The following is a 26,529-nucleotide window of genomic DNA, read 5'->3' as shown; positions in this document are numbered from 1 at the left end:
TTGTGAACCATCCATTTTATCTGCATGACTCAACGGGGCTATGGAATTTTAAAGAGCCTCTCCATGAACTCATACTGCATGTCTGCTCTTGTGGAGAAGGATGAGCGGGGCTTCATATGCCCTCTACCAGGCCGTGACTGACTCTGAGTGGGCTGCCAGTATGGATGGAGGAGGTGAGCTGGGGGCGCAGTGGATTGAAGCCATAGAAGCCTCTGGCTCATGCCTTACAGCCTTTCCACACTAATGAACTATTGATTGGTGTGGCTCCACAGGTACTGTAATGCAGCTTGTGTCTGAACCGTAGAGAAGTAACACTAAGGCCCTTGAGCACTGGTGCCTTTCCTTTAAAGCCTTGTTTTTCTATCTTGGCTCTTTCTCTGTGACTGTTAACTCATGGGAAACTACAGTGAGTGTCTTTTTATTGAAGAATTCAAAACTGATGGCTTAGAAATCTCTGACAAAGCATGCAACTTCTGTCCTGATATCTGCACTTCCCCAAGCCGATTCTGTGCCTGCAGAATTCAAACGCCCGATTCACAATGTTCTACACAGCCTTTGTGTGAATAAGAGACATTGCGTTCCAATCAATAAATGCATGTTCTTAAAACGATTTCCAAACATAACAGCGTGGTTGTGGGAACGTTAAAATGTCCAGTGTGCTGTGAGAAAAACATTATTTAATGGTTAGCATAGCATTCCTGAAAATGTCAAAACTTCTTGAAAACTTAATTTTAAAACTTGAACATTAAATCTAGTTTAAATAGAAATCTAGTTTAACGGTTATACAAACAATTTCGGACTAGGAGCGTGTTCTCCAAACATTGTGAGAACTTTTCTGAGAAAAAATATATATAACGTCACAATGATGTTCTATTAACGTTTATTCCTAACCTTTACCTAACATAAGCCAAAGTTGTTGAAACATTCCAATTAGGAGTTTGTTTATTTTACACATGTGTTAAAAATCTTAATGGCACAAAACATTTTAATTTTCTATATGCTAACTATAATTTCTTATTTTGTTTCTTTTAATTGTGGAGTACAATAGGACCAGTACAGATTCGTAATTATTTTTGTGAGAACCACACCAATACGAGTGTAGTACCCGCAGCTCGGCTTTACCAGTTAAGTCCATTCCACAAATTGGCTTAAAAAATGCATTAAAAGTCACATAAATGTCTGCAAATTCTATCTGGGCCTTTCATACCTGTATGAAAGACAACAATTTAGTGTAACCCTTTAAATATACCTCCTATATTCCGTCTTTGTCTATAATTGGTGAACTGCATGTTCACAACCATGCTTCAGAAGAGATGCTGAAAATAATAAAAAAATATTATAACTGACGAGGAAGCTGAACAGGCTGTCTCAAATCAAAGGTGGCATTTTTTCTCAGCTTCTCTCCTCCAATGATATGGAAAGAAAAGTTGATAATGAAGTGGAAATAGAATGAGACCTCTGGTCCTCACAGACTTCCTTCCCGTTTTCAGCTGGAATCTGCTGCTGATGGAATTATTTATGCAGCTCAAAAACACACGTGCAAACAAAAAAATTTAATTATCTTGAAGAAAATAATATTTTTGGAGTACTTATGACAAAAGTCTGCATTCTAGAGTCCCCCACCCAAACCGGGGGTCTCATGTCCAGACAGAGACATACATAAAAAAGAAAAAGTCTTAATTGGAGAGCTCTTGGTGACATGGTATCAAATGATTTTCCTTTCCTATACAGCAAAGGTGTGTATGTATGTTTCTTTGTGCATAAAAGAGTATGTTTACAGTCCATATCCAAATAAGACCCTTGTCCATACTTAAGCAAGTTTTGTTTTGCTTGTGCAATAATGATGTGGTTCGGAGCCAGGCGTCTATTACCCCTTAGAGATCAATCATACTGCATTGCTATTTAGTAACAGCATCTGGCTTGTCCCTTAAAAGGCATTTTCACAAGGCCAAGGATGAGATCCACCCACTGATTTCTGCTCTAAAGACTTTGAGGTCAAATAAACTCCAAATTAAAAATCTACATATACTGTATTAAACTTCAATACTTAACTCCTAAATAACAACCTTGAAACAACTCTGAACACCCTAGCAACACCCTAGTAACATCCCTGAATACCCTAGTAAATGCATAGCAATGCCTTGGCAACAACCCGGAGCACCTTCTTAGGAAAATGTATTGATAAATATATCCTGTTATTTGTTGCCAATGACAGTTTGTATTTCATGCTAGTCCTTTGAACCGAGAATGTGCAGACATCATCTGTAAAATGATCTTTTGTTACATTCTCATTTTCCTGTTTGGATCAACACTTCTCCGATGACTCACCTCCAGGGAACCCATCCCAAATCTCCAGGCGGTCATAGCGGCAGAACACTCCGGTGGGCGGTTGCGTGTCCGGCTCCAACTCAAAGCTCTCAAACTCTAAAATGATCTCTGACATCTTGGGTGCAAAGATCATGAAGGTGCAGTCCAGGTTGTTGGGGTACTTCTCTGGAAAGCCAGGTGACTTGATGACTCCACTGCTAGAGGTGAAGTTCCTGGAACATTCTGGACCTGAGATAGAGGGTGATACAAAGAAAAAGTGATTTTTTTTTCTTTCTTTGAAAATAGAAACAAACAGAGAAGGCACAGAGGTCCATGTTGTTTTGCTTGATGATTGCATGGTTTATGGGCCGTGATGGAAGCCGAGTCTATTCAGAATGAGGTTGAAGATCATGAACCAGACTGGAGATTAGTGATAACAAGTAATGGTGTCACTGAACAAAATTAAAAAATAAAATCAATGGATGACCTTTAAAGCAAATCTCCAAGAGATATGAGGGTTACTTGGGAAGGTAAGACACAGATAAAATAGATAAAACAGCAGTAAAGAGCTAAGTATACCATTTTTTGTGGCTTTAAATGGATGTTTATGGGTATTTTTAATTACATTTTTGTTAGTTAAACATTTTGCTGGGTGTATACGTGAATACATTCCAATCATGCGTAATTTCTGTGCCATTAGCATCACCCAATAAAATTACAAAAGAGATTGTTAACAAACAATTTTTCTGAACACTCCAAAAACAAGTCCATTGGTCAAATAGAAAGTACCGCTAAAACTCATGCCTTTGGTTGATCAAATGTTGTTGTGTCAGGCTGGTCAAAAAAGAGAGTAATTTAATGATAGCCCCATAGAACCACACTTTTAGGGGGGAATCAACCTATAAATGGTTATTTATAGCTGTTTTTGCATATTGTGTTGGGATAGGGAAAAGCACTTAAGCAAAAATTGAATGGTGGCATTAACTGGATGTTGAAATAATGTATTTTTTTTTTTATCAGATTTTCGGGCATCTTGTAGAGTGCATAATTCCATCAAATACCCCACGTACATACATGCCACAATAACTGCTTTCATTTTTTCATTTTTCTTGAGCTCTCAAGCAAATGACCAGCATGGACATTTTTGTCTGAAGTGAGTTGGCATTTAGTGCAATTCATGATTGGATTTTAAACAGCAGGACATAAATTCCATACTTTTAGTCCCTTCAAAACACAGAGGTCTAAAATTCCAGAGCTTTAAAATCTTTTTCTGTCACCATAAAAAAGGCTTCAAGTATCACACTCAGTGGATGTAGCCTTCTCGAACACTACAGGCCTCTACTTATCCCTCCACAAATCCATTGAAATCTGTGACGTCAGCAGTTGCACTTAGGGAGAAGGTGCCACACAGGTAGGACAAGGTAATTGCAGAAACACTTTAGTGGGTTAAAAGCTGTAGCTGAATTTTCAGTAAAACAACTTTCATTCTGTGGTCTGGAACCAATTCTTCTAGTTGCTCAAGCTTGATTTCATGTGTTGTTGCATTCTAAAATGTGTCAGTATTTGCATACTTGGATAGCTTGTGGATCTATACGGATGATTAGATAAAGAACATGAAATATAATAGGAAATTGGTGTCCTGAGCTGGTCTGCGAGGATCACCTTGACAACTGTCCTGCACTGGTCTTCCTGTTCCTGTTGTTGACGGCACACTACACAAGTGTTTGCAGCCTGCTAGCCTGCTTAGCATTGCTTATTCTTATTCTCATACGTTTATCGTTTTATCCTTTGTCATTTTACCATGTGTTACAACCTTTTCCTGTTTTCTACTGTTTCATCTGTGTGCATTTTTGAGCCTGTGTTTGTAGCCTGCTAACTTTTTTAGTATCACTTATCTATCTGTTTTCAGCTTTTAATCCTTAACATCTGACATTTTTAATCGCGCATCGGTTTTTCCCCTGCATTATTCTCTTATTGCGTTTTCCGCATGCATCCACTTTCTATTTTTAGTGTGATTAAACTGCATGCATTTTACAGCACGCACCCATTGTCTCCTCTGTGCTACAACAATCAATCAAAAACTACAATCAGTTGCAGTAAGTCATGGGATCCGCTCATGTTATTTCTACCTGCATTGCATGTTACATGTGTACAATAGCTTCTTCCAACAGTGGTAAGGGACATGTGATAAATGTAAGGAATTAGTCAGGCTGATGGAGAAGGTTAGAGTTAGAGACACGCATCCGAATGCTAGTGGAGGTCAGTAAGAAAGAGAAGCCGGTAGATACTGTTTCAGATACGTGTAGAACAGTGAGCAACACACACATTTTGGTTCTGGATCTAGAGCCCCCACAGCAGGGTGTCTGGGTGTCGTCTCTGCGGCATACTCGCTCAGCAAAGCGACACCACTCTGCCATCCAGATATAATTTAAATATATCTGGATGCCCTTGCTACAGTGTATAGATCACCCGGGCCTTATTCTGATTTCCTTGGTGAATTTGCTAATTTTTTATCAGATCTTGTAGTTACTATAGATAAAGCTTTAATTATTAGTGACTTTAACATTCACATAGAAAATTAAAATGACACGTTGGACTTATCATTTATTGATATTCTCAACTCTCTTGGAGTCAGACAAAATGTGTCAGGACTAGCTCATCGCAAGCATAGATTTAATTCTGTTATATCTAGTTGATGTTGATACTATAGAAAATCTCAGATCATTTCCTCGTCTCTTGTACACTGTGATCATCTAATGTTACTCAATCTACACCACACTATCATTCAGGCAGAACTATTCTTTCGACCACTAAATATAGCTTCACTGATATTCTTCCAGATCAATCTCATACATTCAGTAAGCCCCAAAGCCTAGAAAAACTTGATGAAATAATAGAAAACCACTACCTTTGTCTATGTAAATGAGGAATTGTCAAACCAAACAAAAGTAAAGTATGGAGTATCACAGGGATCAGTTTTAGGGCCTCTGCTTTTCTCCTTGTTTATGTTTATGACCCACAATAAATTATAAAAAATTGCCATCGCAATAGCCCTAGTCTTGGGTCCACTTCATTTAAGCATATAGCTAGTACTGTGTAGCTTCACTGCTCTTCAATGTAATTCAAGATTAGCTTTGTAATGCTCCATTGCTGTTTAAACATTGTGATGGGGGTGTAAGATTTGTGTGTGTGCGTTTCTGATTATGTGAGTCTCATAAGGCTACAGAGACATGCCACTATTGTCACTAACCACAAATGTTCAAAACCTCAACACATTCCTATGTCCTTTGGTTTTTTTCTGTAGTTATTTGCAAGAAGTTGGGTAAAAACCTTACAAGGGAAAGGCTAAGGAAACTTGAGGTGAGAAACGCGAGGGCTTTGTGCCGTTAAATCCAAGCCAAACAAATAAAGCTTTGTGAGAGACATCCAGCTACCCAATTTCTTTCTTTCTTTCTCTTTCTTTCTTTCTTTGTTTCTTTCTTACAGTTACAAATACTTTCAAGTCCTTTTGAACTAACTTCAACACCACAATTTACGAGAGTAGTGAAGTGATATTGAAAAACACACACAGTTGGAAGCTAAGCGCTAATTCTGACATTAATGGCTAGCTAGTACAATTTATTTGACAGGCTTCTCCGTACAAATGTATATACACACGGCTTATCTTTTCAGTGTGTTGAAATGGCTGAAGCCTTCAGCCTCTATGGAATTTGCACAGTTTATTTATTAGGCCAGAGGCAATGGTTGTTAAAAAGATCACTTGCAGGCCCCCTCTTAATGAAAACAAACCCCCCTAAGTGTCATAGACTTATGCTTTCTAATATGAAATTTAAGTACATTGCTTTTCAACAGCACACACTGCACAAAATAAACAGCTTAAGCCAGCCAACAAGCTGGCTTTCATTGGTCAGGCCGGCCTGGTTTGCTGGTTTAAGAGCAGTGTTGGGTACTACTTATGTAACTAAACTAGCTCAAACTAGACCAGCAATTCACCTCGTGTTTTAAGCAGGGTAGCAGGGTTTTGCTTAGCTCTAAAGTTGTCTGTAAATGGTGAAGATTGGTCATATTAAGCTACATTGCTGTGTTGCACATAATGTTGAATACCATGGCTCAGCTACTGTATTTGGATTTGTGTTATGTTACAGTGAATGCCATTATAACCGCACCTAGATTCCTCGGTATACCACAGTTTGCATAATGCTGAAGTTATGAAGTGGCTTAAGGTGTTGTGGGTCTCGTGAGCTAATCGCTGTTTTTTTATATTCCATATATCTGCAGGGAAAGTAATTAATTTGCACACACACACACACACACACACACTCACAACACACAATTTTCCTTACCGTTTACTCCCCGCTACAATGGGACAGGTTAATGGGCGCGATGAGAGTTTGAGAAGCAAAATTTGGCCACACTTTCCAACAAACATTAATCTAAGCTTACAGCTGTGGGTTTACCTAGAACACACACACTCCACAGTTGCTGACACATCATTTAGCCAGCCAACCATGCTGATGATTCCCCTTGAGAAATGGGAGTGGGCAAGTAACACACAGAAAGACAGTTTGTGTCTTGGATTTCATTTGCCCTGAGATGTATTTAGAAGACCAGCTTGTAGAATGGCATGCATGCTTTGCCAGATGTGACCTATGCCACTAGCCTGTAAAAAAAACAACTAAACTAGTAAAAAACAACCAAACTGTGCACAATGAACAAGCTGCCCTCCACACACAATCCTTATCCTGCTGTGTTGACACAGGTGCCATCATAAAGACATTCAGACAACATCTCAGTGATAAATGGCTTAGCTAGACATGAGCTAGCACTGATGACACAGACTTTCGGCATAATGGTGTGAGTCTTAAGGACAAAAGCATGCTTTAGTTTTCTACATGGCAGTACATCTTTGAGCATCATGTACCATAGCCTTTAGAGTTCCTACAAAAAATAGTGCAAGGATTTGCAAAAGTGATGCTCTGTTATTGCAACCAAAAGTTGACGAATGTACAATACTCTGATGTATGTATCCATTCACCAATAAGCACTTTAAAGATGTTGCATAGTTGTGCTTTCAGAAATTAAATTCACTCTATTCCCTCTTGATTTCAAACTTTACAATCAAGCAACATAATCAGCTGTTATAATGGAGCTCCAGAGGGTTTTTGCAAAGTCTAGTGAAATTATTCATCTGCTGTCCAAGTATACATGACACACTGTGGGATCGAGTATTTTAAGTAAAGTCGTAAGCTGAAGAAGTGCCAGTAATACACATCAAACTTTACCTTTCGGGGCATGCACACATGGCCAGTTGTGGGTTGATCAATATGTATACGTGCTGGACGAAGCATGAGCTACATTCTCATGATCATGCTCTGTAAGTCTGACTTTGCAAAAATCGGACTGGTGCAATTCAAGTACCAGATTTCAAAAAGCCTTTACGTGACATTTAAAAAAATTTAATTATAGTTTTAGTCTAAATTAACTAAAACTTTTAAGGTGCATGTAAACATACTGACTAACCGGCTCTTTCCACACCCTCACAATTGGATCTTACACATACATTACCCAACAGTCAAAAGCTCTGTAAGAGCTTTCTAGTATGTAGGTGCCTTAACTCTCCAACTTTTATTCCCACACCCATTCACCAACCCATCCATACATCCATATCCATTCCCTCACTCCACCCCTCAGAGTTGGATAACACTTGCAAAACACCCGCCGTCCCTCGCCACTCTACTTGATGTGGCTCTGAAAATTGTAGAGCTGTTAACTAAAAATGTATGTCTCCTTCCTTCCACCCCACAAAAGGCCATTTAGGGGATGCCACAGGAAGACAGGATGACATGATAACTACAGACTCTTCTTTTCATGGATGGGATGCGCAAGTTTCTAAAACTCATCTAAAAACCCCTTGTTAGGGATGGTGTAAGGGAACTCTGAGGGAAAGAACATGATGTCTGTGAAACCATAGAGGTATGAAGCCTCCTGAGGACTGCTCTTCATTAGATTCTGCCCAGTGTTCGGGTCAGGCTTGATTGCATTCAGAGATAGCTGCACTGGAGAGATTCTCATCTCTTATCTTTTCCTGTGTGTGTGTGTGTGTGTGTGTGTGTGTGTGTGTGTGGCTTTCAGGCTTTCGCGCCCTCTATTCACCTCATCTTCTCCCTCTCTTCACTTTCTTGTCACTTTCACACTTTTTCTGAATAGATTCTTCTCTCCCTTTGTGTACCATGTTTATTCTGTCTTTCACTCTTGCAATGTTCACACTAGCTCCCTTCTCTCACTCTCCCTCATTCCTTCAGGTCTTTCTCTTTTTTTAACCTAATCTTCATATCCTTTATAAAATGTATAGTTTTATCTCTGACATCCTACTGGCTGAGCTACAAACCCCCTTAAAACCCGTAGGTGAAACTTAAGTCTAGGTGATGTCAGTTAAAAAAGAAAGTTGTTTTTTTAGAGCAAGTTATTACATTTTGATGATCGATTACACAGACTGAAAAATTAAGACCAGGATTAATACCTATTTAGAAAGTAAATATAGTCCATTTGATTTTACATTGACTTTAAAAGGGTGTTTTTGGGCTCTTGTGGCTTTAGTAACATATAGAAACATATAAAGATGAAGATACCTGTTTTTGAGATCAGCTTACCTATCTCAGAGCTTTAAAATACACAGTGTACCCTCAATTAGATGTTACTGTACTGCTGCTTCTAGCAATGCAGCCCACACACTATGTGTGCTTGTGCATGTGTGTATGGGTGTGAAATCTCAACTCTAATCCACATCTTAACTCTTCAGAAGTTCAGTAGCAGATTCAAATGAATTTGATCTCAGTTTAAATGGTGTTGCATTGTTCCATCATCTCTCATTTGAATACATGCGCACCTGCCTCAACACCTGTGCATAATCATTATGTTTATTGTATGTCATCCACACCAATACACACACATCAGATGATGTTGACAAGGCTATCTAATCAATTTCCCTTTCTTTTGTTATTCACTTCCCCCACTCCATTGTCCTCTCACTTTCTTTCCTTTGCTTTTTCACTGTCCCTGTGTTTTTATTTGAATATGTAGCTGTGCGCTTGGCACTTGGTGGAATTTGCATTGACTCAACAAGTTCCTATGGACTGCAAAAATACACTGTTTGTCATATAAACAGGATCTAGTGGTCCACCTTTGAAGATAAACGAGAACAGTTATCTGGAGGAACACACCCAGCATTAGGAAGCAAACCCTGGCCGAGAGTGTCTGGTAGACCCCTGGACTGCACAGAGCATGTCGATTTGTTTCAGATGTATATGGTCTCTCCTGAGGAACCTTGTTTCCAATCAGACACATCAAGAAGATGAGTTCAAGAAAAAAAGCACTGAGATAATGGAATACTGTGGGAAACTTATTGATGATATTGATGAGAGCTGAAGTGTGTAGGGGGGGATGGGGGCTATGAAACCAGAGGAAAATGTACTGCTCAAAGGCTGCTGTTTCGTAGCTCTAGAGATTTAAATAACAGATTAAGTGTCAATTTTATCATTGAGGATTCTCCTATAATTTTAGTAGAAATAAAAATAGACACAAATAAGACAATTGTTGCAATACAGTATGCGTATAGAGCCATATAATTAATGTGGATAGCAAAGCCCAGATAATTAGTCTAAATCTTGAAGAATTTGATGAGAAATTTTTTATATTTTATTTTATTTACAGAAGAATTTGCAAAGAATGTTTACTTTTGCAATTCTGTTTCATGCTAGTGTCACAGAAATGACACACTACAGCTTTAAGGATTTAACATTTATTAAATTGTTTTTTATTACTATGGGAACCACCACACACACCCAAGCACACGAACACAAACAGACAATAAAGATTCAAATAAATCCCCGCAGAACATTAATCTCATCCTGAGGTCAAACTCTGTGTTGACCAGGGTCAGTATTTGGCCATGATGTCTACTGCACCTGTCCTGGGTTACACACACACACACATTTTTTTCTCCCTCTTGCTTTCTCTGTGCCTCTATCCCTACCTCAAACACAGGAAACAGGAACAACAGGAAATTTCTTCTTATTGCTGTGACATCTCCAGATAAGACCGACAGTCCTCGAGTGTGTATCTGTAGGCCAGACGGTGCCAGAGAGAGAGACCCTGAAGGTCTACGAGTCAATGTTATCATGTGATCTCATCTCCTCAGGCAACTCTCCCACTGGGCCTGACTACGAATCACTAGGAAGTGGTCAAAATGTCTCTGTCCTTATATGGTCGATGTTCTCCCCTGCAGTAAATTCCTACCTTGTCTGTCTCTTTCATAATTATTTTATTTAAAATCAGACAGTTCTGTATTTAAAATCAGATTGTACGAGCCATGTTGAAATTCATTGTAAAATAAACGATATGTGCACACTTGTGACATCAATTGTATTCTATATTGATGCACTTCATCTACAATATCACCAATTAGGCTAATGAACAGAGGCAGAAGAGTTGTGTGTTGTGAATACATTTATTGAATATTGGTGTCTTTTATCATATTGCTGTTGCTAGCGTTTTATAAAAGCATTAAGCCTCTTCGTACCGTGTGTTACAGTGATTTCACCCTTGAGAATGAATCAATTCTTTCTTTCTTTCATTCTTCTCTGGTGGTCTTCAGGTGCTCACCTGTTTTGAAGATCTCGTAGCGGATGGAGAAGCCAGCGCCATGCGTTTCGTAGTCGGACACAAACTTAATGAAGAGTTGGTTCCCAGAGGAGACCACAGGAGAGGGGGCGATCTTCCCGCAGTATTTCCCCACCAGCTGCCCGCTCTCATCCACCCCATCCCTCACTTCCACATAGTCATATCTGCAGAGACAGAAAGACAGAGAATTGTTCATTTAAACTGTTAACTACATAAACTATTAATATAAACACAGCTGGAATCAGTAGCATTGGGAAGACTTATTCATTTTAGTTATTCGGTTCAAACTGGTTAAAAAACGAATCACAAATAGTGTTTCTAGAAATCCCTTGAGTTACTAGAAACCAATGGTACAGTAAATCTGCAGCCTCTTTTAATTGCATAAAGAGTAAGCTTCCCTTTACATTACATTGATTCACATCACTTTATGAATCAGTTGGACCAAATAAATAAAATAATAATTAATAGTCTAAGATCAAAATTTCACAATTTGCATGTGATTTGCATAGTGTAGTATGGAGCTCTACTGTACATCAACAATGATAAAGTCCTTAGTCCACGTATACAGTGACAAATGTCCTATCTAAGAATAAAGGCTTCCTAAATATGTGCTATACTTGCTGCAAGTAAAACTTACATTAATGTAATTGAAAGCAATTGAGACAGACATAAATCACTGTGATAATGACAGCAGATGGTTATACTGTGAGTTGACTTAACATGTCAGATTGTCAAGTTGTGTAAGTGTCTTTGCTTGTTTGTGAACGGCAGCTCTAGTACGATAAGACACATGTGTTGACTCCACACACACACACACACACACACACACACACACACACACACACACACACACACACACACACACACGCAAGCTCCACTTCTCCTCAAAATAGAATTGCAACCCTAAAGCTATTGGCTTGTGCCGCCAATTGAGTCAGCGACAGTTCAGGAGACCGTTACACACGACGCGGCACGTGTACAAAGAAATATGCGCATGCACATATGCTCGCCACTGTTGTGTCTGTAATACAAGTTGAAAGTGGGTGGGTGGTCCTGCCACAGTTAGTGAGCAAGATGGAATGAAAACCAAAGCTGATGTGAATGATCCTCATGCAGATCTTTGTGTTACTACACTGTGCATACTGATATTATACTGGTGAATTTCAATCGTGGATAGGCTCAGCGTGCAATGTGATTGACAGCAGGGTCTTGTTTCCATGGCATTTAATCACCCCTGACACTCCTAACCCACGAGAGCAGCGGGAAGAGAGGAGAGCGAAGCATCATGGGGTGCTGCAATGGTCTCTTCCTTTTCATACTGAAGAATCATGGTGATGATTCTCATAGCTTATTTGGAAAGCACACTGCAAAAATAATTTTCTTAATCAGTATGGTCTAATGATATAAGATATCAAGTCTTATTTTCAGAGAAATATTACAAACTTTTGTGAGGTTATTCTTCAAACAAGAAACAAACTATTTGCTAATTGAATAATATGTGTATATATATATCTTGTGCAAGATATAATTTGTATTTCTTAAACTCATGGCCATTTAATGTCCTAGAGGCTGATTTTCATCAAAACAAATAGATTTCAAATGTTTTCTTTTTGTTATATGAAGGTCTCATTACAATTTTTGCCATGCATTCATCATATTATTTTTTTTATTTAGATTTTACCGTTTTGGCCTTGTCCCAGACCTTGACGTTCAATATTAAACTATGAAAATCCATAATAATAATGCTTATTATTACATGTTTAAAACTATGATAATTTAAAGAAATCGTGAAATAATCATAAACCATTTCAATATTTATTTATTGAAAATTAGTGTGCCCCTAATCTTTTTTTCTTTCTTAATTAAAAAAAAAAATAGTATGCTTGTTTACAGAGACAAAAAAAGTGTCAGTGAAGAGCGTGCAAAAGATGCAATTTTATTTCAAAGATTTTAAAAATGTAATTTCCAACACTGTCCTTTCCACCTCAGAAATTAATGCAAATTACTCATGACTCATAAAAAAATTACACAAATTATAAATCACTTGCAATAGATTGGCATGTCTTAAGGTCAATATTAGGTCAAAATTGGCAAAAAAGAAACAGCTTTCTCTAGAAACTCGTCATTCAATCACTGTTTTGAGGAAAGAAGGATATACAATGCTTGAAAAGATTTCATACAAAGGTGTACACTACAGTCTTCAAATACAAAGGACAACTGGCTCTAACAAGGACAGAAAGAGATGTGGAAGACCAGATGTACAACTAAACAAGAGGATAAGTACATCAGAGTCTCTAGTTTGAGAAATAGACACCTCACATGTCCTCAGCTGACAGCTTCATTGAATTCTACCCGCTCAACACCAGTTTCATGTACAACAGTAAAGAGAAGACTCAGGGGTACAGGACTTATGGGAAGAATTGCAAAGAAAAAGCCACTTTTGAAACAGAAAAACAAAAATAAAAGTTTAGAGTGGGCAAAGAAACACAGACATTGGACAACAGATAATTGGAAAAGAGTGTTATGGATCTTAACCCCATTGAGCATTTGTGGGATCAGCTAGACTGTAAGGTGCGTGAGAACTGCCTGACAAGACGGCCACATCTATGGCAAGTGCTGCATGAGTATCTGGACAAACTGACAGCTAGAATGCCAAGGATTTGCAAAGCTGCCATTGCTGCAAGTGGGAGGATTTTTTTTTATGAGAACTCTGAATTAGTCTAAGAAGTTCTGATTTTTTTTCCCAAATTGTAATAGTAATTTTTCTGACTATACTTTGTGATCAGTTGAATGCCACTTTGGTGAATAAAAGTACCAATTTATTTCCATAAGAGCAAAATCTGTACATTATTCCAAACTTTTGGCACCAGTTTATATACCGTAATTTCCGGACTATAAGCCGCAACTTTTTTCCCACGCTTTGAACCTCGCGGCTTATACAATGACGCGGCTAATATATGGATTTTTCCCGCTTTCAAATTTTATAAAAAAAAAAATAAAAAAAACATTCTGTGACGTGCTCAGTTTTTTGCCGGCGTTAAGCTTTCATTAGACCAATGAAATTGCCGAACGGGTTAAGGTCAAAACTACTTTTTTTGTTTACGGTTTAGATTAAATCGAGCACGCTCAAACTTCCCATCATTCTGATTACGGTAGTAATTTTGTCACCCTCACCATGGCAAAGACAAGGAGAAACGCATATGATGCTGCTTTCAAGTTGAAGGCGATTGATCTGGCTGTTGAAAAGGAAATAGAGCTGCTGCACTGGAGCTTGGTCTTAATGAGTCGAAGTCGACGATAAGACGTTGGAAACAGCAGCATGAGGAATTGACTCAGTGCAAAAAGACAACTAAATCTGAGGCTATTCAACTCCGACACCGAAGGAGATGACTTCAGTGGTTTCAGCGCACAGGACGAGGAAGATAGTGACCAATGACTTTCTTGGTAGGCTACTGTTTACTTCAAATGTTTTATTACAAGCCGTGTGTCGCAGCGGGGGCGTGGTCAAGCGCCCGGGAGAGAAAAGCTGTAAGGGCGCTTACACCTGCGCTAAATTATGTCTAACACCGGTGTCTAATTTCAAGTGCCCTGCTTCACGTGTCCTTCTTGGGAAAACGGTCACACGGGCACCAGTGTGACAGTTTTCAGCAGGGCACTTGATGTTCCAGGTAAGGCTTTTAATGGCCACAGCAATGTTTACAATCAATTTTATAAAGTTTCTCAATTCTTCTATGCGCCAACACTAGACTGACGTGTGTCACTCTCTCAGCTCTGTGGCTGCTGCCTTTTATGCCGCTCTCCCCATGCTTACTGAAATTAGACACCGGTGTTAGACATAATTTAGCTCAGGTGTAAGCGCCTTACCGCTTTTCTCTCCCGGACGGGCGCTTGACCACGCCCCGCTGCCACACCGTGTTTCGTTAAAGCCTATTTATTTTTGTTACAAGTCGTATTTCGTTAAAGCCTGAGTAAAGTTCATTTGTTTCAATGTACCGGTAGGCACCTGCGCTTATAGACAGGTGCGGCTTATTTATGTTTAAAATAATATTTTATTTAAAAATCAGTGGGTGCGGCTTATATTCAGGTGCGCTCAATAGTCCGAAATTATGGTATATATATATATATATATATATATATATATATATATATACAATATGCGTATATATATATACGTATATGAATGAATTAATGTGTATAAACTCCTAGATATGCAATGGAAGACCCAAGTAAAAATGGTCTCTTCCACCTGCTTCACATTATGGGGGAAATGTGTGAAAATTTAACGAGGGTGCCACAGACAGCCGCTGTGTGTCAATGTGCTAGTATGTGTCCAGGGGGTTTTAGGGAGGTGTAAAAATGGGGGTGCATCCTATATTGTGTGCTCAGTGACATAAAGGTTGATTTGTTTTGCACCTTTGGGGGTGGCATGATACTGAATGTGTGCGAATTGAGGGGATGGAATATGAGAACCGTGCCACTCTCTGAAATTGGGTCCCCTGAGGGGCCGGTAATGTAGAGATGACTTCACCCATGTCTGTTTGCTTGGCTGGCCTGATGGAAGAGGCCTAGAACTCAATCAGTCACAGCAGAAAATGCCACCGCTGTAATACCATATACACACTGAAAACACCTTAAACTGTGAGGTAATCCAAGACCACCCCCTCTTTAAACAAAGCTAGAGAATGTACTGGCACATAAAAATCTATGTAACACAAACACATATGTGCAAACATACATATAGAGACCCACTGCTCTTTTCAGGCAGCTTTATCTAAGCAGTCTCTGCTCACATGACGTTTGCCGAAGGATGACCTCACTCTATTTGGCTTGGGTCTGCTATTAGTGCATGGTGGCATTTTTTGCACGCCATTCTATTTTTCATTCCCTGCCCTCTTCCTCTCAAGGCCAGCTGTTTCCACAGCGCTCATGCACTTGCACAAACACGCTCTGTTCTTCTCTTCTCTTTTATCAGTCTGCGCAGGAGAACTGCGTCTAGCTTCAGCCCCATCATGGTACATTTACACAGGAATCCAGCCAGTGCACTTAAATTTTAACACACTGGCTTTATGGCATGGTGGCCATAAAAAGCTGCCATTGACTCTCCGAAGACTTCTTTTGTTTTCTGTCATCATTCTGGCTCAAGTTCGACTCGTTTAAGTAGGGTCAATGATGTAGGGCACTAGGAGAATGTTTTTTCAAGATTAGTGGAGATCACAAACAGATGAAAAGCTTCATGGTGATGATCTTCAACATCATTATTTTGGTGTAATTCAGATGTAAGCCTCCACACACAAATCTAGACATTTTCCCAGATCAAAATACACTGTTTGTCTGGGAACAACACTCCCATAAGGCATTCACAGTCATACCCAATCCCAAACCATTAACTATCTTTAAAATCAGAGGGAAATAAGGGGATTGTTGTTATAGATCCAACAAATATGTTGCGAACATGCACTGCCTAACATATTTACATTTATACAAAACTTCCAATCAGAATTTAGGGTTAGGTTCAGGGTTTGGAATAGGTTAGGGGCTGATTCCTTTCCCTTGGGAAATGGGTTCAGAATAGGGTTTGACTAATGATTATTTGATGGAAATGTTGTTCCAATTCAGTTCGATTCAGGAATATTCTACTAGTCTTGTTCTTGTTTCTCCCTGCTCTCATGGCATGCTGCAGTATACTGTACCTCCACCTGAACACACACACATACACACACACAAACACAGATATTCTCTCTACTTTAAATCCCACCTAGGTAAGCCCAAGCAAAACCAAATCTTTGAAAAATTGATGCAGGCCTTCTCCTGCTGTAGATTTCAATGGATTTACGAAACCGTTTCCTCCTCAGTTGTGCTGTGAGAATCAAAGGTGTGTTATCAGATTGCAGCAGTATGTCACAGAATTACAGTCACTGTTGCACAACCATAGTCACAGCAGAGGTAACATTATAGTGTACTTCACGCTTTCCTCGAGAGATCCTTTTCACTGAGGCTTAGAAAAACAGCATACTGATTCTCCTGTCAGCATAGAATATCTTAACACGTTCAGAAACCTTGTTTATGGCATTTTTTTCTTAGTCAGGCACGGCACTTGCTCCCTAACACAGATCGACCTTGTAAAGTTGAAGTGGGAGGTTTAAGAATAAGATTCAGGTGGGAATGTAGTAGTAGCCTTAAGGCTAGTGCTGCTCATATAGAGAAAGTGTCTTAAGCCATTCTAGCCACATTCCCATTCCTTTCTTTTTTAAAGACTAATCAGAACAGGCGAGGAAAGCCAGAATATTCTGCAGAGTTTGATCCCAGCTGTTCCACAAGCTCTGTGGTTCTGAGCACCAGTTTGGCCTTGCTAATCATCTGCAGAGCATTATATGATTGCCTGCAGAAGCCATTTTATATTCTGAGAATGAATTTCTCCCAGCAAGCAGAACTGTCTGTGGGGAACAGGATTCGCTAATCTATTTCTTTGGAAACTTGCAGGGGTCTGAGACTGGGAGATGAGGTTTGCCGTTAACAGAGCAAGAGCAAACAGCAGGGACCGATTTGAAAATGCCGTTTGGCCCCCGAAGCCAAGAAGGGAGGTGTAAAGCACTCCCATCAAGTAACGAGTTCCTATTTCTCAAACCAGACACCTCTCCACCTGCCCCAGGACTTAAACCTTCTTCTCGCGCCACCCGACCTCCGCACGCTTAATTTTACAGCCCCAGAAGAGACAGCAGACAGATTGTTTTTAATTCATTCCCTCCATTCTCTTTGGCAATCCTCTACCTGTGGCCCTCATCAACTTTGCTGGGCTGTTCTTGTGAACCACCACAAAGTCTTCACGCACACACATACACAATAATAATGGTGAAAATAGCCTGCCAATCCAAAAGGGAAATTAAAACAAAAAGAATTAATCTAATTCTCTGAGACTTTCACTTCACTGCCTTGGAAAGTGGTAGGAAAAAGCCTGTATGCAGGGAGAGTACATGCCATGTGATTCAAAAGGGTCAGATGGAAACAGTACTGTAGCTCTTTTTCGCACGCCTGGGGTTAAAACAATCAACCACAAGCTTACAATTTGTCTCAGACTCATAGCTTTATAGTGTCTGTCCCAATCCAAAAAACCCTGTCACCTAAACCCCTGTAAGCTTTCACAGAAACAAAATATGACCATGGTGACGCCAATCTCAGGCCTGATCTACAATAAAACAGATCACTTTATCCATCACCATAGGGAAAGATTAGGTTCAACATGCCCTTTACGAAACAATTGCGCTTTTATCAACTCTTCCTTTTAAATGGAGATGGCTTAGTGATGTCAAGCCTTCATTGTTCACAAGAAAGTATAAACACGTAAAGCTGTAAACGGTTGTGGGATTCTGACACAAACATCAAGTGCTCGCAAAAAAACACCAACAAACTCGCTGAACAAGGTTAACATTTCCATGAAGCAAGAATTGTTTGCTGTTTTAACAGCTCAAGCCTTTAGGGGACCTTTTGCTCACCAAAACTGTCAACTGCTCTCCATGGCATGTGACAAACATTAACCAAGCCTTCTGTCCTAAAGTAATGGGCTCCTGAAGCCGCTAGCTGCGTTTCTCATGATAATAACCTCAACACTGTCACTCACACTGTTAATGAGACAGACGAGGAAAGAATGAGTTGGGGTTGAGACCGGAGTCCAGAGAATGAGAATAGTCCCCGATGGAGTTACTAGCATACACACAACTGTTACATCATGTAGAGGGAGGGGCATTATCTCAGGCTCTGTCTACAAAGTTAGCCATGAGTTTTCAGATAACATCGCAGCAGCTTTGCAGCGCTTTTGTTAAATTTTTACAGTACTAGAAACTTCACTATTTAACTAATATTTTTGTCTCTTCAATATTTCCCCAGTTCTTCAGAATTCTTCAAACTAACAGCTTCATATCATGTTTTTGTGAAATCATGTGATGTGTCTGTCTAAACAATGGAAGACACCCAATAGTTTTGTCTTCTTTCCTAAACACAAGTGAATACAGGAGTACCATTTAGGAAACAATACCACAGTGTGCATGTGGTGTGGGGATGGCAAAGTGTATGCCCATGCCAAATAGTTCAATACTTTTCTATTCCTTTAAAGTAAATTACACCAACCCAGTAGCCACAGTCACAGAGATCCTAAGCATCCTTGTTAATGTGTGAGACATATTTTTAGATGCTAATCAATTTTAAATGGGCGCGGTGCAGGAGACCACACTGCATGCTTTCGTAAACGGCAATTATGATTAACATTGATGGATTTAGTGTGTCCGCATTCATTAGTGCTTCTAATTAGGCTGCTCGAGAGCCACTGATTCCCAACAATCACATTAATGAATTCCAGTATTTGAAGCGAATTATTGCATACTGCACCGCTGGCACTTTCACTACAGTCTGTAATAGCTAAATACACCAATGAAAGAGGTAGTAGTAAAAGCTGAGAAAGAAAATAAAAGAGGAAGGAGATAACTGCTCCAGCAATTTAAACACTGACCAGTTTTGAGACGTGCATTTGTGAAACATGTCACAATAGCATGTCCTTCATAAAAAAAAGCTAAACTTGTTGTTCCTTCTTTTTATTTGAAAGGAAAAATGTAGCAGACCTCAAAACAAAATAGCACACTGTGGTACTACAACATTGTTAATTTTCCTCTACAATGGTCAATACAATCTCACGGCGAAATCGTCAGGATTCGTATGACTTTTCTAAATTTGGCCAATCCGTATGATATCGTGCGACTACAATTTTTTAATTCCTACGACTTTCACTACAGACAATGACATCGCTGGACATCATTTCTAACTATTGAGTGACAATTACTTGCTTCTGTCACACACAACAGCTTGCTATCATGTTTACACTCTACTGATCGGTTAGGTTCAGATAAGGGGTTTAGGTAAGGGCATAATATTAATAAGTATGTCCTTAACGCCTCGTACACGGAACTCTCGCTTACTTCCGCATTAGATTTCCTGGAATTTGCACGTGATGAAGTTGTATGAGTTTATGCAAACAACATTGTGTGACAACAAATGATATATATAACTCGTAAATTATGCAAAGATTTTCATGAGATTAGGTTGACAATGGTGCAAATCAGCAAACCATTCTGTCACTCAATAATGTGCCAGTAGGCTATCCATTAAAGCAATTTTGCTGGAAAACAAAAAGCTTCAGTTTTAAATTTGAAGAAACAGAGAAGGCATATTAGACCATAAAATGCCCCCATTTAGACTCTAACATCCTGTTCTCATTCGAGGAAGGAGCAAGTGAAATTAATTAGTGTTCTGCCCAGAGGGAAAAATGGCTACTATGCATTTACTTATTAAGTGAAACATGCTATACTAAACGAGGCGCAGCATAGAGCACATTTAGGCTACATCAGTGCGCCACGCTTCTTTGCTAATGTACAATCCCCGGATTATCCTTTATAAACACAGCTGAATGAGCTTGAGGAAGTTCTGTCATTAACCAGCAGGGCAGGATGGATATCTGTGAATCATCCACTGACAGGATATGATAAGGAACTGCACTATGTTGGATAACCTTCAACTCAGCGATTTGGCCTCATTGTAACAAAAAACTGTGCTGTAAATTATGTACTGGGCCAGAGCTAATAATCTTTCATATAGCAGTCTTGAAGTTTACCTGTTTGAATGTCCAAAGAAAGAAAAATCATTACTGAGACCTCTTTAATATCTCATTTGTTTCAACTTAAATGCAACAACATTAGTATATATGAGGATCAGCTGGACACATTTGCTCAAGTCTCCTGCCAAGCAGATTTTCTTCTAGAGTTAAAAAAAGATCTCAACAATGTCAGACACTGAACTTAGATTTACCAACATACCAAAGTCTGCAATCCAAAGTCACATATTTCAATATGAATTTAAAACATTTATTATTACACTCTTCCAAGATTAAATTACCTGAGATATGCTATCCACGTTAATGGTATAGCTCTATATTCTAACTGTATGTCAATGATTGTCTCATTTGTGTCTATTTTTATATCCTAAAAAGGACATTTAGGAGAAAAATCTAATAAACTCTGACCAATAACATTGTTTTCTTTGGTTGGACTTGAACAAAAAGGAGAAGAAATGTACAAACAACATACAGAAAAATTCGTACTTTTGCATTACGACATTAACATACAGCTATTTTAAATGTTATAATAGCTTATATTAGCAATATACTGAAGACAAATAATATAAAGAAGAGAAAGACAGGAAAAAAAAAAACTGTAGTCCAAGAAAAGGACAATTGAAAAGAAATTGCACTTTAAGGTGTACAAGGGACACAGATCTTCATTCGGTCTCTGTCAGGAGCCCATTTTACTGGCCATTACTAAGAGAATAGCCACCGTGTGTCCTGCCTTGACACCTGATAGCAGGTATTATTACTGGGTCAGAGTATCCTCGGCCCCACTAAAGATTGGTCTATGGTTAAGAAGATGAGAATTCAAGGTATAGAATAGGATGTGGATTTAGTTTCACAAAGGGAGGAGGTTGGGTATGGGCAGGGTCAGGCGTGCACCATATTTAATTATTAAGAAAATGAGAATTCAAGATATATAATAGGATGTGGATTGAGTTTGACAAAGGGAAGAAGTTGGGGATGGGCAGGGTCAGGTGTGCACCTGTTATGAGGGGTGCGGAAGCAGGACAAGACTGACAAGAGGTGCGGATCCAAACGCGGTTTTTATTGACTTTAACACATAAGAAATAAAAGGTAAACACAAAGGAAAGTCCACGATGGGAAAACTGGAAACTTAAAACACAATGAAACAGATTAAACACGATGAAACAAAACACAAAGAAAACTAAGAACTCGGGTAGGGAACACGGACCAGGCTTGGCAACATACAAGAAACGAACGACAATCGACAGAGACTAAACAAAGAACCAGGGTTTAAATACACAGACAAAGTGGAGACAGAACGAGACACAGGTGGAAACAATGATGAGTGCAGGCAGTGAGGGAGGCCGGGAATTGTGGGAAATGTAGTTTTAGACAAGGACAGTGAAACACGGGCGGACAACAAAGAAAACGTGACATGGAGCGTGAACGGTGACGGGTGAAAAGGAAAACACGGAGCAGACAAGGAAACATGACAAGAATGTGAATAGAGAAACATAGAACACAAGACAACAGTGAACATGACAGAATAAAAGAAACTACAAAAAGACTACAAAACCAAAACAGGAATTAAACTAAACTTCACGATGACAGTACAAAAACAAAAGACAACAGGGAACATAACATAACCCCCCCTCAAAAGGACCGGATTCCAGACGGTCCTAACAAAAAAGACAGAAATACCAAAAAAACAAAATTACCAAAGAGTGAGGGGGTAGACCGGGGGGGAAAACAGACAGATGAAAGGGAGAACAAGGGACACAGAGACCATCCAAGGAGGCACAAGGGACAAATAGGCAGTCCATGGGGGCACAAGGGGCAATTGGGCAGTCCATGGGGGCACAAGGGGCAATTAGGCAGTCCGTGCGGGCACACGGGAAAATGAGACAGTCCACGGGGGCACAAAGGGAAATGAGACAGTCCACGGGGGCACAAAGGGACAGGTTTAGGGGGCCAGGGAGGGATTGACCGGGCAGGGACAGGTTTCGGTGGTCTGGGAGGAGGCCACAGGACAGGGGCCGGCTTTGGTGGCCTGGGAGATGGCCATGGGCCAAGGGCCGGTTCAGGGGACCTGGCAGATGGCCCCAGGACCGAGGCCGGTTTGGGGGGCCTAGGAGATGGCCGTGGGGAAGGGGCCGGTTCAGGGGCCCTGTGAGGAGGAGTGGCCACTGGGGAGGCCGGCGGAGCCATGTGAGGCAGAGCCAAGGAGGACCTCGGAGGCGGAGCCGAGGGAGGTGATGGCTTAGAAGGCCCTGAAGGCGGTGCTGGGGGTGGCTCAGGAGATGGAGCGGAAGGAGGCTCAGGAGGCGGAGCCGAGGTAGGCGGCGCCGTAGGAGGCTTTAGGAGCGGAGACCAGGAAGGCTCTGGAGTCTCTGGGGGCAGAGCCGTAGGAGGCTCTGGAGGCGGAGCCATAGGAGGCTCGGGAGGCTCTGAGGGCGGAGCCGTCGGAAGTTCGGGTGGTTCGAGAGGCGGAGCCTTAGGAGGCTCGGGAGGCGGAGCCGTAGGAGGCTCAAGAGGCTTTGGAGGTGGAGCCGTAGGAGGCTCAAGAGGCTTTGGAGGTGGAGCCGTGGAAGGCTCGAGAGGCGGAGCCGTGGAAGGCTCGAGAGGCGGAGCCCTGGAAGGCTCGAGAGACTCGAGAGGCGGAGCCGAGGGAGGCGGCGCCGTTGGAGGTTTCAGAGGCGAAGGCTTGGTAGGTTCTGGAGTCTCTGGGGGCAGAGCTTTTGGAGGCTCGGGAATCTCTGGAAGAAGAGCCGTAGGAAGCTCTGGAGACTTGGGGGGGTGGAGCCCTAGTAGGCTCGAAAGGCTTGAGGGGCGGAGCCCTGGGAGGCTCGAGAGGCTTGAGGGGCGGAGCCCTGGGAGGCTCGAGAGGCTTGAGGGGCGGAGCCCTGGGAGGCTCGAGCGGCGGAGCCCTGGGAGGCTCGAGCGGCTTGAGGGGCGGAGCCCTGGGAGGCTCAGGAGGCGGAGCTCTGGAAAGCTCAGGAAGCTCGGAAGGCGGAGCTCTGGAAAGCTCGGAAGGCGGAGCTCTGGGAGGCTCGAGAGGCGGAGCTCTGGAAAGCTCGGGAGGCTCGAAAGGCGGCGCTCTGGAAAGCTCGGGAGGCTCGGAAGGCGGCGCTCTAGGAAGCTCGGGAGGCGGAGCTCTGGAAAGCTCGGGAGGCTCGGGAGGCGGAGCTCTAGAAAGCTCGGGAGGCTCGGAAGGCGGAACTCTGGAAAGCTCGGGAGGCGGAGCTCTGGAAAGCTCGGGAGGCGGAGCTCTGGAAAGCTCGGGAGGCGGAGCTCTGGAAAGCTCGGGAGGTACTGGCTCTTGGAAGGTCATGGCCACTGGCACTGGCTCTTGGACGGTCATGGCGACTGGCGCTGGCTCGCTGACATCGGAGGCTACAGGCGCTGGCTCGCTGACATCGGAGGCTACAGGCGCTGGCTCGCTGACATCGGAGGCTACAGGCGCTGGCTCGCTGACATCGGAGGCTACAGGCGCTGGCTCGCTGACATCGGAGGCTACAGGCGCTGGCTCGCTGACATCGGAGGCTACAGGCGCTGGCTCGCTGACATCGGAGGCTACAGGCGCTGGCTCGCTGACATCGGAGGCTACAGGCGCTGGCTCGCTGACATCGGAGACTACAGGCGCTGGCTCTGGGACGGTCGAGGCTACAGGTGCTGGCTCATTGACCTCTGAGGCGACAGGTTCTGGCTGGTTAACCGTGGTCTGCGTGGGTACACTGTTCCTGGTCGGCGTGGCTTCAGGCTCGCTGACCGTGGCTGACGTGGGCACAGGCTCGCTCACCGTGACAGGCGTGGGCACAGGCTCGCTCATCGTGGCAGGCGTGGGCTCAGGCTCGCTGACGGTGACAGGCGTGGGCTCAGGCTCGCAGACCGGGGCAGGCGTGGGCTCAGGTTCGTTGACCGGGGCAGGCGTGTGCCGGAAGGCGGAAGCCCGTCTTCTCTCCCTCCTCCGGGCTGACAAAGTGGGCCGCGCTGGCTCGTGGAAGATGACTGGCTTGAGGGTCGGTTCGCTGACAGGTGGGGCCGGTGTCACTGGGGCCGCCGGAGGTGGTCGAAGGGACTCCACTGTGGATGGCGAGGTAGAGTCCTTCTCAGCAACGCCCATGGTTAACGGTGAGCCGCAGACCCGCAAAGTCATCTCCACGAAGCTGCAGAGAGACCATTCGTGCGTGGCCGGTGGCAACCGTTCCCTCAACGAGGCGTTGAGGTTGCCCCTGAAGTAGACCAGAAGGGCAGAATCCGGGAAGTCAGAGACGCTAGCCAGCCTGAGAAAGTCGCCAATGTGGCACACCGCCGGTCGGTCCCCTTGTTTCAAGCACAGCAGCCGGTAATTGGCCTGTTGGACCGCTGGATCCATTTTGGGTCGATTGTTCTGTTATGAGGGGTGCGGAAGCAGGACAAGACGGACAAGAGGTGCGGATCCAAACGCGGTTTTATTGACTTTAACACATAAGAAATAAAAGGTAAACACAAAGGAAAGTCCACGATGGGAAAACTGGAAACTTAAAACACAATGAAACAGATTAAACACGATGAAACAAAACACAAAGAAAACTAAGAACTCGAGTAGGGAACACGGACCAGGCTTGGCAACATACAAGAAACGAACAACAATCGACAGAGACTAAACAAAGAACCAGGGTTTAAATACACAGACAAAGTGGAGACAGAACGAGACACAGGTGGAAACAATGATGAGTGCAGGCAGTGAGGGAGGCCGGGAATTGTGGGAAATGTAGTTTTAGACAAGGACAGTGAAACACGGGGCGGACAACAAAGAAAACGTGACATGGAGCGTGAACGGTGACGGGTGAAAAGGAAAACACGGAGCAGACAAGGAAACATGACAAGAATGTGAATAGAGAAACATAGAACACAAGACAACAGTGAACATGACAGAATAAAAGAAACTAAAAAAGACTACAAAACCAAAACAGGAATTAAACTAAACTTCACGATGACAGTACAAAAACAAAAGACAACAGGGAACATAACAGCACCATCTTTAATTAAAAACACTATGCCACAATTATTTGGAGATATAGTACAAGATTCTGCAGTCTAGACTGTCAGACCTGTGTCACTAGTCCCTGAGCAAAAAAAGAGAAAAATGAGTAAAGATGTATATCTAGAGTAGTTGCATTATTAAAATGATCCACAAATCCAACTTGGCACAGCCAGCATGAGCTGAAGGATAGGAAATGACCTACTGACTTTCTGAGCAGGGTTAAAGTCGGATCTTGATAATGACTGCACACATACAATATGCATTACAATAAACAAGACTGTTAATAAACTATCTGCCCCATATATTTACACCAGTCGAATGCATGCTCTGTAGTATGCTGAGGGAGGTAAAGTGGAGGAAAATCTTGGGGGGACATCATAGGAAGTAAGAGAGATGGAAATGGAAAGAGAGAGAATGCTACAGGCTAACGGATGAGCATGGGGTCCCTCTAGGCTACGTCTTGGGTCCATTTAGATTTTTTCTGTCTCGTGTCCAGCTCATCCTTTCTTTCAGTGCTTATAACTGCACTGGGAGTGATTCAATTATGTGATTTAGTGATTCAACAGGAAATGACTACGTAGTACTCTACTTGGCCAAGTCAGCAACATAGCTCGCTGGAACAATGCCATGGTTACTAATAACACAACAAATTAGGTCTAACACAGTCACACACATCCTTCAGATGCCAAATTCTAATTTCAATTGAGGAACAATGAAAACATATGAGGAATCTTTGCTATATAATATCTAAACAAAACCATGTTTGTTTCAGTGTTTAGACATTTGACAAACTGCCTCTTTCTTTGCGTCCTATTTACTATCAGTGATTTTGACTCTTTATCTCTTCTCTTCCCCAACAGGGTGTCCGTTTTCTCTAAAAGAGAAT

The 26,529-nt window shown here is 41.9% G+C and overlaps 1 protein-coding gene across 4 annotated transcripts in view; it reads right to left on the bottom strand.

The window, feature by feature from the left end:
- LOC127634921 (neuropilin-1a) overlaps positions 1 to 26,529 on the bottom strand; it is an 82,516-nt gene that overhangs the window by 43,391 nt on the left and 12,596 nt on the right. For all 4 annotated transcript variants that reach the window (XM_052114677.1, XM_052114676.1, XM_052114678.1 and 1 more), the window contains exons 3-4: positions 10,969 to 11,150; positions 2,329 to 2,556 (exon numbers count right to left, since the gene is read on the bottom strand). In XM_052114677.1, coding sequence (XP_051970637.1) covers positions 2,329 to 2,556; positions 10,969 to 11,150 — 410 coding nt within the window. The remainder of the gene's footprint in view (positions 1 to 2,328; positions 2,557 to 10,968; positions 11,151 to 26,529) is intronic.

This window comes from Xyrauchen texanus, chromosome 42 (genome assembly GCF_025860055.1).
Source record: "Xyrauchen texanus isolate HMW12.3.18 chromosome 42, RBS_HiC_50CHRs, whole genome shotgun sequence".
Taxonomy (NCBI): domain Eukaryota; kingdom Metazoa; phylum Chordata; class Actinopteri; order Cypriniformes; family Catostomidae; genus Xyrauchen; species Xyrauchen texanus.
Note: the sequence above shows the minus strand (reverse complement) of the source record. Positions and strands in the feature narration are given on the sequence as shown.